Here is a 12,556-nt window from a genome sequence, read left to right as displayed (position 1 = left end):
GGCAGCCGTAATTGCCGTGCATGTAAAGCATTAGCATATGAACACATGGAACAGCATGTTAAATCACTGCTAATTAAGATGTCAGTGGGTAAAACTGCACAGAAAAGGCACTTAAGCAAGCAGGAAATTAGTAGGTACAAATGGGCAAATAATGTCAGATACATTTGCATAAAAGCCTTCGGGTGGAGACATTCGTAAAAAACATTTCATATTCATAGGCTTACAATAAGAGGTGTGATGTCGACGTCTGTATTCCTCATGAGGAGTTCCCGTATCTGCTCACACTGAAGACCCTCCTGTGTCACGTACTTGGACAGTGTCTCCTGGGGCTTGCCGTACTTGCAGGGCATGATGGAGGTGAGGTCAGGACCGCTGGCGTACAGGTAAAACGCCTCCGCAGTGTCAATTCTGGAGCCTAAAACAAGCAATGACCAGTTTAATACTTCTTCGCTGAACTCCCAGCATGCATTTTTTTTATGTAGGTAGAAAGATATAGGTAGGCAAATACCACTGCATATTTATGCATATTAATTAAATGACTAAATAGTCGTTTGTGTTATTTAATGAAATCATTTTAGAGCAAATACATGAGTTAAAAAAAATGTAGTGATGCACGATGTATCGGTATCAGCCGATATTTGCTCATTTTTATGTTATCGTTATCGGCCCGATAATAAAATTTGGCTGATATAATTATTTACTTCAACACTTGACACCCGAGACACTTCAGATGCGCAGTGTTCAACATGATTGATCTTAATTGCTAGAAATATGATCGGAATCAAAAAGGAAAATATAGTTAAGTGCAAAATGTGCTGTCATATCGGCTACATGAAATTATAATGAGAACATTATAATTGTGTGATTGGGAAATGGATTTTAATTGTGAAACTTTTGTTTTTGCAATCAGGCTCTCAAAAATCATATTTCGATTTATCAGCCGATATATCGGTTATCGGCTTTCAAATATAAAGAATTATCGGTTATCATATCGGCCAAAATGTTCACATCGGTGCATCCCTAAAAAAATGCTAACACTACATTAAGGTTTAAATTGTTTGCTACATTAGTTAACATGAACTAACAATGAACCATTTTTATTAGTCTTAGTTCATGTTAATTTCAACATTTATTAATACATTTTTAAACGTAAAAGTTGTATCTGTTAATATAAGTTAATGCACTGGGAACAAACGACGAACAATTTTATTTCTATTATCGGTAACACTTCATAATAAGGCCTATTAGTTAATGCATTAACTAACGTTAACTAATGAGCAATACATTTGTTACAGTATTTATCAATCTTTGCTCAAATAAAAATACAGCTGTTCATTGTTAGTTCATGTTAGCGCAGGTCTTTAAATAATAAATAATATGAACAGATACAACTTTTTAGATAATGTATCAGTAAATGTTGAGATTTACAAAGCGTTAGGAGTATTTTTCTATTGTTAACCCATGGAGCAAAGCAATGCTAACTATTCTGCCCAACAAAGGCAAAGCGCAGTAACTACACATTTGGTCAAAAATGAGTTAAAGGAGTAGTTCACTTTGAAAAAAACTTTTGCTGATAATTTTCTTACAACCATGTCTTCCAAGATGTCCACGTTTTTCTTTCTTTAGTCGAAAAGAAATTAAGGTTTTTGATGAAAACATTCCAGGAATATTCTCCATATAATGGACTTCAATGGGGTCCAAATGGTTCAAGGTCCAAATGAGAGTTTCAGTGCAGCTTCAAAGGGCTTTAAACAACACCAGACGATGAATAAGGGTCTTATCTAGGACCCTTCGAGTCATGACTCGAAAAAAGATTTGTTCATTTTGATGAACGAGTTTGAACAGGAGAGTCACGAGCGCTCATCACAGAACAGAGCAAGGCGAGCATTTGAGCTTATAAAACTTAAACTTTTTTATTTATTTTTTAAATAACAGTTCGTTTTGCTAGATAAGACCCTTATTCATCGTCTGGTGTTGTTTAAACCCCTTTAAAGCTGCACTGAAACTCTCATTTGAACCTTCAACCGTTTGGACCCCATTGAAGTCCATTATATGGAGAAAATCCAGGAATGTTTTCATCAAAAACCTTCATTTCTTTTCGACTGAAGAAAGAAAGACATGGACATCTTGGATGACATGGGGGTGAGTAAATTATCAGCAAAAGTTTTTTTTAAAGTGAACAACTCCTTTAAGACTTGTAATGGGCTTTATGACATGTGCTCTGTCTTAAAATAAAAATATCTGGGTTAAATTATGCCCTGTTTCGGAGATGCATTACCACTAATCTACCCATAACATGTTTGACTGGCTGGTATAAAAACTTCTTTGTTTCATTGTTTGCGTAGTTACTGCACTTTGCCTTTGTAGGGCAGTAATGAAACCTAAAAAAACATATTGCTCAATGTTACTCATGTTAGTTAATATATTATCTAATGTTACCCCAAAAACAAACAAGAACGAATGTCACAAAAAAACGTGGAGCCTAGACTATAATATACAAGAAAGAAAAATAAGAGAAAGTGTGGTAGATGTGTTTGAAACAGTCAAAGTCAAATAAACACATTCAGAGGACCATCTTACTGCATTAGAGCTTTTTACAGGATGGGAACGGCTGGACTTGAGCCATTCATGACCTATTAGTATCAACAGAATTGCTATTCTGTTAAAAAAGGCTTGTTGTGTGGAGGGAATGTGGAGAATTTGTGGCTCACGCATGGACACTGCCAGAAGCAGGAAGACCCCGCGTTACCAACAACAAAGTGCAAACAAATAATCTTTCCAACAGCACACACTGTTGTTTTATTATTAATTATTAATCCTTTTTAGTAGAAGTAAATTCAGCAAAGAGCTTGATGTAAATATATTTATATATTTTTTTAAAACTAATTTTCCTACATTTAAATTTTTTACATTTACTAACACACTGTTAAAATCAGAGGTTGTATCCACAAGTTTCCTACGCCCCATGAGGCCTTGCGTCAAAAGTGGGCGCGACTTCCGGTTCGAAGTAAACAAAGCGCTACTTGACATGTTTGACACTCGTTCATTCAACAGTTGACAGTCATTCAAGTTATAGCGATCCAAACTAGCTAACGATGTGGAAACACAACCTCAACGAAATTCAAAAGGGTGAAATAACAGTACCTTAACCCTCCGCAGTAGTTGATTGGGAGTATTATAATAACATTATTAATAATCAATACTCATCAAGGCGTGGTGACAGACAGTTGTGTGAGCTGACAAACAAATAAAATAAAAAATACACACTTAGTCATTGTGCTTTGGAGTTTATTCAAAATTATAAATGAATGTGCTGCTTGAATACATTACTGGCACATTTGGTATTCTGTCAACACAGGCTTTGATCCTGAGTTTAGGTGTAACATCAGTAGAGAACAGCCAATCACATGCTGATAGAGTTTAGAGAATATTAAGAATTTAAACAAATGTACACAGGAAGATTCGTCGGCTTTTGGGAGGTGATGGAAACTACAGTCGTTGGTAGGATTACTGTGATTTCGTTTTCAGCTTATGTTCAAAACAATCACGTTTAAGCCACTGAATTAGTTTAGTCCGGTTATACGTACAACCGCGAACAGCACATGTTGTCCCTGAGCTCCGTAACGACATCTCTCATAAAGATTGGCGTCTTTAAAAAGTAAAATAATTCTCCGAAAAACAGCTAGCCTCTTCGCTAACTAACACACAAAATACCATTGGAATGCTACTCCCGCCGCCTCACCGGAAGTTTCACCCACTTTATTTTTTACATGAGCGCCCCTCGGAAACTTGTGGATTTGTTAGCATTAATGCACCGTGAGCAAACATGAAAAATCAATGAACAGCTTTATTTTTATTAACTAACATTACCAAAAATTAATAAATACTGTAACAAATGTATTGCTATAATATAAATGTAAGTGTTACCATTTATATTTTATCTCAGCTTTATTTTACACTCCATAACAAGCTTAAAAAAATTCCAAATATAATCTCTTTTTAAAGAAGGAGGTCTGGTTTCATACCATTAAAGAGCATCAGCGTGCCCATATCCCAGCGTGCACTTGGGCTGGACTGCTCCTCTGAGGGTTGCTGACAGTGTCCGAACATACAGTAGGTCTTATTACTGTCCGATGACAAACTGGACTTCCTAGGCAGAGTGAAATCTAGCGAGACGTCACATTTCCTGAATGTGGCACAAGAATGGTTGATTAAAACAGTGTAGCTTTTCGCAATCAATGGCAATGTTTACATGCACAACTTTTGTTTCAATTGATTGATGAATCCGAACGTAGTGTTAACATGAACGCTAAACATGTGATGAGGTTGATGTGCGCGTTTATATAAATCGCAAGCTTCAAATCAGAATAAAATATACAGATTTTCCCGCTGTTTGTGCATAACTATTCTACTACATTGGTTATTTATTTGTTTAAACAGCAGACTGAATATAACTCTCTTTTGGGCCTTGAACCGTAAGAAATTAAGGTTTTTGATGAAAACATTCCAGGATTTTTCTCCATATAATGGACTTCAATAGCCGCGTTTCCACTGCCGGGCCAGGGCCGGGCCGTGCTAGTGCGTGCCAGGGCCAGTCGCGTTTCCACTGTCACTTCCGGGGCTTGATCGGGGCTTCCTCAGGGCCAACGGCCAGGATTTCTGGCCCGTCGAATACCTTGGGCCAGAGGGGGCCAGCTCGGGCTAGAGGCGTGCTCAAGGTAAAAGGCGGAGTTTATCGGTGTTATGGAACGTTATGATCTGAAGCAAGATGCACATTGGGGTGTCCATGTTTAACCGATTAACCGTTTAAAATTGCATAACATTTTAATTTGAACTGTAGGCCTATGCCAAATGCTGCGCAAAAATATATAGGCTATATATAGGCTACATATCGACGAATTTTCAGATATTTGTTTGATTTTTTGCCCCTTAAACATTTAAAATATTTGACAAATTAATATGAAAAAAATATATATTTTACTGGTTTTCTGAGGCCAAATTAGAACCTGGAAATGATATTTTTCCTGCAGTGCTGAATGAGAAGAGCCGTAACCACAGCCTACAGAAAGGGGATTATAGGTGATTTATAGGCTATAATATGTGTCTGATAATAAAATAATATAAAATAACGAGGCATTAATTGTTTATTAATAAACTATTGTTTTCTAAATGATTTTCGGCTAAAAACATATCTCCATCTCCGGATGCACATTTAGAGAGAAATTAATTATAGCTACATAATTACATAGTCAGAAATATATTGGCTTTCGATTCGAATTTGTTCGTTTTAAATTGGACATTTAAAGCTTTAATCTACAAGACTAAAGCTTTAAATGTCCAATTTAAAACGAACAAATTCGAGTGCGGTGGCTGTTTCAGATCTCGCGCTTCAGTTCATGGAGATCATGAAGCGCGCCTTGATTAATTGTTAAAGCACAACGTTTTCTTGTTATTGTGAGTTTACGCAAATAAATGTATTTGCGAATAATGTATTATTATTTTCTGTATGACCAGAAATGAAAGAGTATTTTAAGTTGTTTCCACTGAAAGAAATGCAATGAAACTGCAACTGTTCACATGGGCGTCTCGCAGCCATCAGTGCGTGCTCCACACACACTGGATATGCGCTGATATGCGTCAAAAAATATTGTGTTTATTTGTGCTCTGTTCCTTTTTTGGATAAAGGCGTCTTCTACATATGCAGCCTAATAAAATGTTACAATAATGATGATGATGGTTATTATTATTATTATTATTATTTGCAGACACGGAGTTTTTGTGAAATGGACGTTTTGCTTATTTTCAATTGGCAATTTCAGTTTGAAGGGTGATGGAAATGCGGCTTTAACTGCTCCGTACTTGCTGCGTTTTATTTCTATAAATTAATTTCGTTTCAAATGGGGTCCAATCAGTTATTAAAGGTGTTAAAAAATTAACTCTGTATCTCGAGGTTGCGGCGTTTGTTATTTGTTAACAGGCGGCGTTTGTTAACAGGCTGCGGCGGTTCCGCAGCCCTACTTGTTATATCGCGCAAAAAATCGCTGCTTGAAATGGAGAATCGCCTGTACTGTTCTCGTGACACTATTGCAGCCACTACGGCAGGTGAGTTAATATAGGCTACATGCTATCTTCCTAATTAAAAAAATAAATTAATTCATAATACCCGCTGAAATGGGTTTGGTTTTATGACGTTTGATCCAGAAAGGCGTGTTAGGGGTGGGGTCTGGGGCAGCGCTGTGGGGCTACTGGCCCGGCAGTGGAAACGCAAGCCCGGTGCTTGAGGCCCGAGGCCACTAGCTCGGCTCGGCTCGCTGTTAGCTCTGGCCCAGCCCTAGCCCGGCAGTGGAAACGCGGCTAATGGGGTCCAAACAGTTCAAGGTCCAAATGAGAGTTTCAGTGCAGCTTCAAAGGACTTTAAACGATGCCGGATGATGAATAAGGGTCTTATCAAGAACCCTTCGAGTCATGACTCAAAATAAGATTTGTTCATTTTGATAAACGAGTTCGAACAGGAGAGTCATGAATGCTCATCACAGAACAGAGCAAGGCGAGCATTTGTGCTTATAAAACTTAAACTTTATTTTTTTTTTTTAAATGGCCGATCGTTTCGCTTGATAAGACCCTTATTCATCGTCTGGAATCGTTTAAAACCCTTTGAACAGTTTGCACTGAAACTCTCATTTGGACCTTGAACCGTTTGGACCCCATTGAAGTCCATTATATGGAGAAAATCCTGGAATGTTTTCATCAAAAACCTTAATTTCTTTTCGACTGAAGAAAGAAAGACATGGACATCTTGGATGACATGGGGGCGAGTTTTTAAAGTGAACTACTCCTTTAAATTGAAATAGTTGCCAAGTGCCCCTTTTCAACTGACCAATTGCAATCAGGGACTCACCTAATGCCGCACACCCAGAGTGTCAGCTGACCGTGAACGCTCTTCCGGCCCTCGGGCTGCTGTGTGTATGTGAGAGCTAAGTGCTGCCACCTGCCAGCGGTCAGCAAACCGTCTCCAGACTCCGCCTGGGCGAGCAGACCCGCCTTCATCTCATCGTTGGGATCAATGCAGGTCCTGAATTCACAAAAACAAATGAACAGTCACATTTCAAATTTAGCATTGATGATTCTTAAGGCCCCGTTTACATCTGGAAATCAGATGCATTTTGATCGATCGGATCTCAAGTGGTTGGAAACACATTCGACCGGATTACTTTCGAGAGTAAACGCTCATGTGTTCGAACAGACACAAAAGACGCTTGCTCTCTGAATACTGACCTAATGCGTTCACATTATGGGAAGCGCTCTAGCCAGACGGGATTTAAAGTTTGTCAGATGGAGACCCAAGTTTGGTTTGAAGATGAAAAACATGCCAAGCACAATGTTATCTCCTCATTCCTGATTTCTAACACACACTCATAGTGTTCGGCTGGTCAAAACTGCTGCTCTCTGCATGTTACTCCGTCGTCTCCTAAAAAACAAAAGTATTTTTTAGGTCTGTTACATATGAACGCAACGTTCATATGTAAAAGACCTAAAAAATACTTTTGTTTTTATTTGTACATCCGACCACTGATCAACTGCCATGCTTCGCTTGCTCGTAAGCCATGAAATCTCCCTTCCTCATTTTCTCAACGCGTCTGAGCTTTCATTTTCTCAAAGGCAGAGAAAGATAGCCAAAGCTCAGTTTACACCGATTGAAATTTCTAGCCACTGGGGGACCGTATACAGGCTAGGGGAACTCATATTAATGTTAAAAACCTCAGAAAGTGAAAATTTCATGTAGGGCTGCAACAACTAATCGATAAAATGGATTATAATCGATTATGAAAATCGTTGTCAACGAATGCCATTATCGATTAGTTGGTCTGATTACGTCACGGGGATTGTTTACATGTTACATGTGCTTCTTACATGCGCTTCATGAGGAACACATGCAAGGTCTCTCCCTCGCCCTAATTTCATGTCATGGGACCTTTTAAAGCTTTTGTCATGTGACTCACCTGAAGGTAAAGGCTCCGGTGGAGATGTTCACCCACACCTGAAGCATCAGTGCCTTAGAGCCCATGGAGAGGACATGGAGGAGGCATCGGTCTGTGACATGAGCCGGACCAGGCAGGGACTCCACCTCTTCTGCAACACACACACACACAGGACAAACCCATCAAACCTCTCCTTGGAGTGGGGTGGTATTTATGTCTCAGTGTTGCTATTGTTAACTAAAACTATTACTAAATATTTTCAGTGACTGAATTAAAGCTGAAATTAAATCAAACAAATACTTGAAAAACTTAAGCTTGTTGCTGAAAAATATAATGTATTAATAAATATTAATATTATTAAAAGTCACAGGTCAGTGTTAATAACAAGTTTCTGTGCTCCTGAATGTTCCCGTGTACGTTGCGCGACCTCTTAGTGGTGTATGTGTGTGAGCATATTAATAAACACTCCCACACCAGGGTTAACTTCAAATTCAGGACCTTTCAAGGACTTTCCAGGTTCAATGTGACTTAATGAGGGAACACATTTGTTGACATTATAGGACCTGTATACGGGATTAAGAGGATTAGGGCCAAGCAATAATAAACAAATAAAAAAAAAATCTCGAGATTAAAGTCATCATAATACGAAAATTAAACTCGTTAAATTTCGAGAGAGAAAAAATGTAAATACAATCTTGAGAATTATCTCAGTAAATATCGAGAATAAAGTTTTGAGAATAAAGTCATTAAATTTCGAGTCGTGTCGTTGTCTTTATTCTCTAAATTTAAGTTTGAGTTCATTTTCAAGATTACTTCGACTTTTTCTTTAAATTTAACGAGTTTTTTTTCTCTCAAAACACAACAAATTTATCCTCGATATTTAATGAGATAACTCTCAAGATTGAATTTCGACTTTAATCTCGCATTATAATGATGGTTTTATTTTTTGTATTATTGCTTGGCCCTAATCCTCTTCCGAACCTGCATCTATGTATGTTTATTTTCAAAAAATTTCCAGGGCATTGATTTTTTTTTTTTCCTTCAGATTTACAAACATTTAAGGAGTTTAAGGACCCCTGCAGTTTAGAGTATATTGATAATACTTATCTGTGTTATAACCTTATATAATAAAAAATAAATATTCTAGAATGATCTTCTTACCCTTTTTAGGAAGGCCGTCGTCCTCGTTCCCCGCTCGTACCCACAGCGAGGCGCTGAAGCCACTGGACATGTGAGGCCAGCAGTTCTGGCCCACTAAGGGCAGGTGGAAGGGCGCCGTGTGCCAGGGAGAAGAGCGCAGGTGACCAGGCCGGCTCGGGTCTCCTTCAACACGGCCCAGGGGTAATTTACCCCTCAAGAGAGCGTTTACGCCACCCTTACCCACAACCGCCCCATGAGGCCTCATCCCAGGGGAAGAGCTGGAGCCAGGGACCCCTGCGCCAGGGATCATGGGAAAGGACATGAAGTAGAGCGGCTCTGTGTCCGAGTTGGCCTCCACAATCTGGAGCACGCCTCTCAACAAGATCTCCTACAGATGAGGAATGACAATACAGATTTCTGGGTGATTGCCTCATTTCAAACAATTTAAAGTTTCATTACAAACAATTTAAATATAACTATCAAGCACCAAATAAATGGGCTCATATCATGAAAAACTGGAACCGATTCTGATTTTGGCAAGGTTAACTACATAAACTAAGAATAAACAGTATTTACACAGCATTTATCAATCTTTGTTCATTTCAACATTTACTAGTACTTTATTAAGCTCTTGTTAACTAAGTTAATGCACTGTGAACCAACATGAACTAACAATGAACTTCTGTATTTTTATTAACTAAACTAACGTTGTGAGATAATAGGAAAAGAGGTGCTCAGAAGTAAAGGACTGCCAATCACAAATGAACTTACATAACAAAAAGTGTGAACAAGAGCACGATAATTATCCAAGAGTGGCTGATTCATATCAGAATTGGCATTACTAAAAGCGTATTCTGCATCAGTGTGTCCACTTTCTGACACTGTTAAAAATAAACCTGTTTACAGGATGCTTGATCACATTGTACATTTGCATTGCGTAGTTTCAAAGCTTTTCCTTTTCAGTGGAAAAGGGAACTGAAAAGGTTTCGAGATGTGTATAAATTCATTGTGGCCTAATTTTAAGGGTGCATTGTGGGAAATGCAATATTATATACATAACTATGTTTCAGTGGACCTTATGTGCCGTTTCGATCTACACACACTGCGGGTCCAATTTGCCCAGAGCGGAGAAACGCGTTTCGTCACTATGTTGTTCTTTGTGCAAAGAAGCTGCTAACGTCAACGAATAAAACACTATGAACACGTAACAATAATATTCACAATAATGTATCGTTTACTAAACCTATTTTCTTAATTTACCTTTCTAAAGAAACCTCATTGCTTAACTGGCGACATCACTTCCTGTCGGCCACCGTAACTTCTGTTGGTTGCAATTCTCAACCTCACCACTAGATGGCATTAAAAAAAAATCACACACTGCACCTTTAAATGCTTATTTTAAGGTTGCACTTACAGTGGGCGGAGTCTTCTCCAGGAAGAGGCGGGTCAACAGGGCGAGTTCCTCCGCCGTGATGCTGTCACTCAACATGGATACGAGCAGCTCCATCAGTATTGTCTGGCACTCTGAAGGGTACAACAGAGAGCAATTATAATAATGCTTAAGATTAGCATGATTAATATCAAATATGAATCTAATTAAAAAATTATTAAGAATATGCCTTTCTGGAGGGGATATTTGTTGCCAAACCATCAAAATATGAGCAAAATATTGCTCATAAATATTTTATTTTACATAAAAAAAAATGCATAGAAAAACAAAAAGGTCACACGATAAAGCAATAATTGACAACAACATAATCAGTTATTGATATTTCATTGGTTCGCTCTTGTTGTTGCATGTGTTTCTTTGAATGACAGCCTGGCCAAAAATTATGTCGGCACAATTTAGCATGTTTCATTGTATCATTTCTACAAATAAAACTAAGCAAAGCAAGCAAAATTACGCAATGTTTTTCTTTACTTTTGGCCACTACTGTATTTCACTCATATTATATATATATATATTGCATTATTTTTTATAGTTTTTTAAAATAAATTATTTATATATCATTGTGCTATTTGTGCTTCTTTTTATTAATGGTGATTATAATGAATTTGTATGAATAATAATAATAGTAATATATTATCATTTCATATTATTAATATTATAATTAACATTAACATCATTATCAATAAAATGTTATTTTAATTTATATTTTAGTACACAACTACGCAATATGATTACAAAATGTTTTTTTTAATCTCACTTTCCCTTTTTTATTGTTTTTTTTTTTATAAACTATTTATATATAATTTAGTATTCTTTGTGCTGCTTTTCATTAATGGTAATTATGGTGAATCATTGATAAAATGTATTTTAGTAATGACAAACCCATTACGAGAATAATGAGAATTATGATTAAAGTCAAAAACATTTAATTAAAAATAAATAAATGGAAATTAGTTCAACTTTGAAAGAAATATACACCTTTATAGGAGGCATCTGATTGGCTGAGAATGTTCTGAAAACCACTGAGAATGGCTTTCACACCACCCTGACAAGAGAAAACAAAAACGTGATGGATCACATCTCGTCATAAGTACAGTAAAGCTTATTTAATCCAGCTGATCAGAGTATTCAAACATATCAATATTACGAGTTTCAAAAATCATTATTGACAATGGGATAAAGTACAAATAAATTAAGAAATCCTGTTAAGATTTCTCCAACATAGGCCTAAATCCTAAAGAACTGTCAAAAATGCAGCTTTTTTTTTTTTACAACTCCGATAACAAAAAAAAAAAAAAAAATCTCCAATTGCTAAAGGTTTGCAAAAGGTCATTTTGTTCCTGCTACGTAGGTTCACAGGTGTTGTCTTCAGTTTCAAGTATACTCTTTCAACGAGATACCTACAACAAAAACTGTCTACCGACCAAAGGCAAGTTACTAAAGACAAAAGCAGAAGGTCTTCTGGAATAAGATATGTCACAGTGTAACATCAATATCTCGCATACATAAATAAATCAGTTTGGCATCGGATATAAGTCTGACCTGCTGGTAGAGCAGCGCTGCATTGTTGATGTGGCCTTTCACGGCTCCTGACAGGCTCTGCAACACGTGGCCCAAAACCTCCAGGTCTGGCGAGCCGCTGGCTAACAGTTGCAGCTCCATCAAACAGATCTCCGGGAAAAGCAAACGGCCACGTACGGAGCCCTGAGGCACTCCTGCCATTCCCAACGCATATTCCCCCAACACGACTCCAGCCTCCACCTTTATCCCTGTCACAGCAAGCAAAGACAGAACACTGATTACAAACAACGCAGTAAGAATAAAAGAATAATTGGTGGTGCAAGAGTACAAACAGAAGGCCTGAAGAACGAACACTGCTTGCTCTCAGAGCTCTGGCCCAGTAAGGATGAATTAAGCTGATGGAGGGACGCCACGCACTGGAGAAACCGCATGATTTAGCTGTGAACTACCCTGCTCCTGCGCAAGC

General features: G+C 37.8%; 1 protein-coding gene across 4 annotated transcripts in view; it reads right to left on the bottom strand.

Moving 5' to 3' along the window:
* The window catches only part of lyst (lysosomal trafficking regulator), a 116,540-nt gene that overhangs the window by 53,835 nt on the left and 50,149 nt on the right, over nt 1-12,556 (bottom strand). For all 4 annotated transcript variants that reach the window (XM_089116723.1, XM_089116724.1, XM_089116725.1 and 1 more), the window contains 8 exons: nt 12,112-12,338; nt 11,548-11,614; nt 10,534-10,643; nt 9,141-9,507; nt 8,001-8,130; nt 6,899-7,072; nt 4,026-4,186; nt 225-415 (listed from right to left, as the gene is read on the bottom strand). In XM_089116723.1, the coding sequence (XP_088972849.1) occupies nt 225-415; nt 4,026-4,186; nt 6,899-7,072; nt 8,001-8,130; nt 9,141-9,507; nt 10,534-10,643; nt 11,548-11,614; nt 12,112-12,338 (1,427 nt within the window). The remainder of the gene's footprint in view (nt 1-224; nt 416-4,025; nt 4,187-6,898; nt 7,073-8,000; nt 8,131-9,140; nt 9,508-10,533; nt 10,644-11,547; nt 11,615-12,111; nt 12,339-12,556) is intronic.

Source organism: Pimephales promelas, chromosome 11, assembly GCF_988280905.1.
Source record: "Pimephales promelas chromosome 11, fPimPro1.hap1.1, whole genome shotgun sequence".
NCBI classification, from domain to species: Eukaryota; Metazoa; Chordata; class Actinopteri; order Cypriniformes; family Leuciscidae; genus Pimephales; species Pimephales promelas.
Note: the sequence above shows the minus strand (reverse complement) of the source record. Positions and strands in the feature narration are given on the sequence as shown.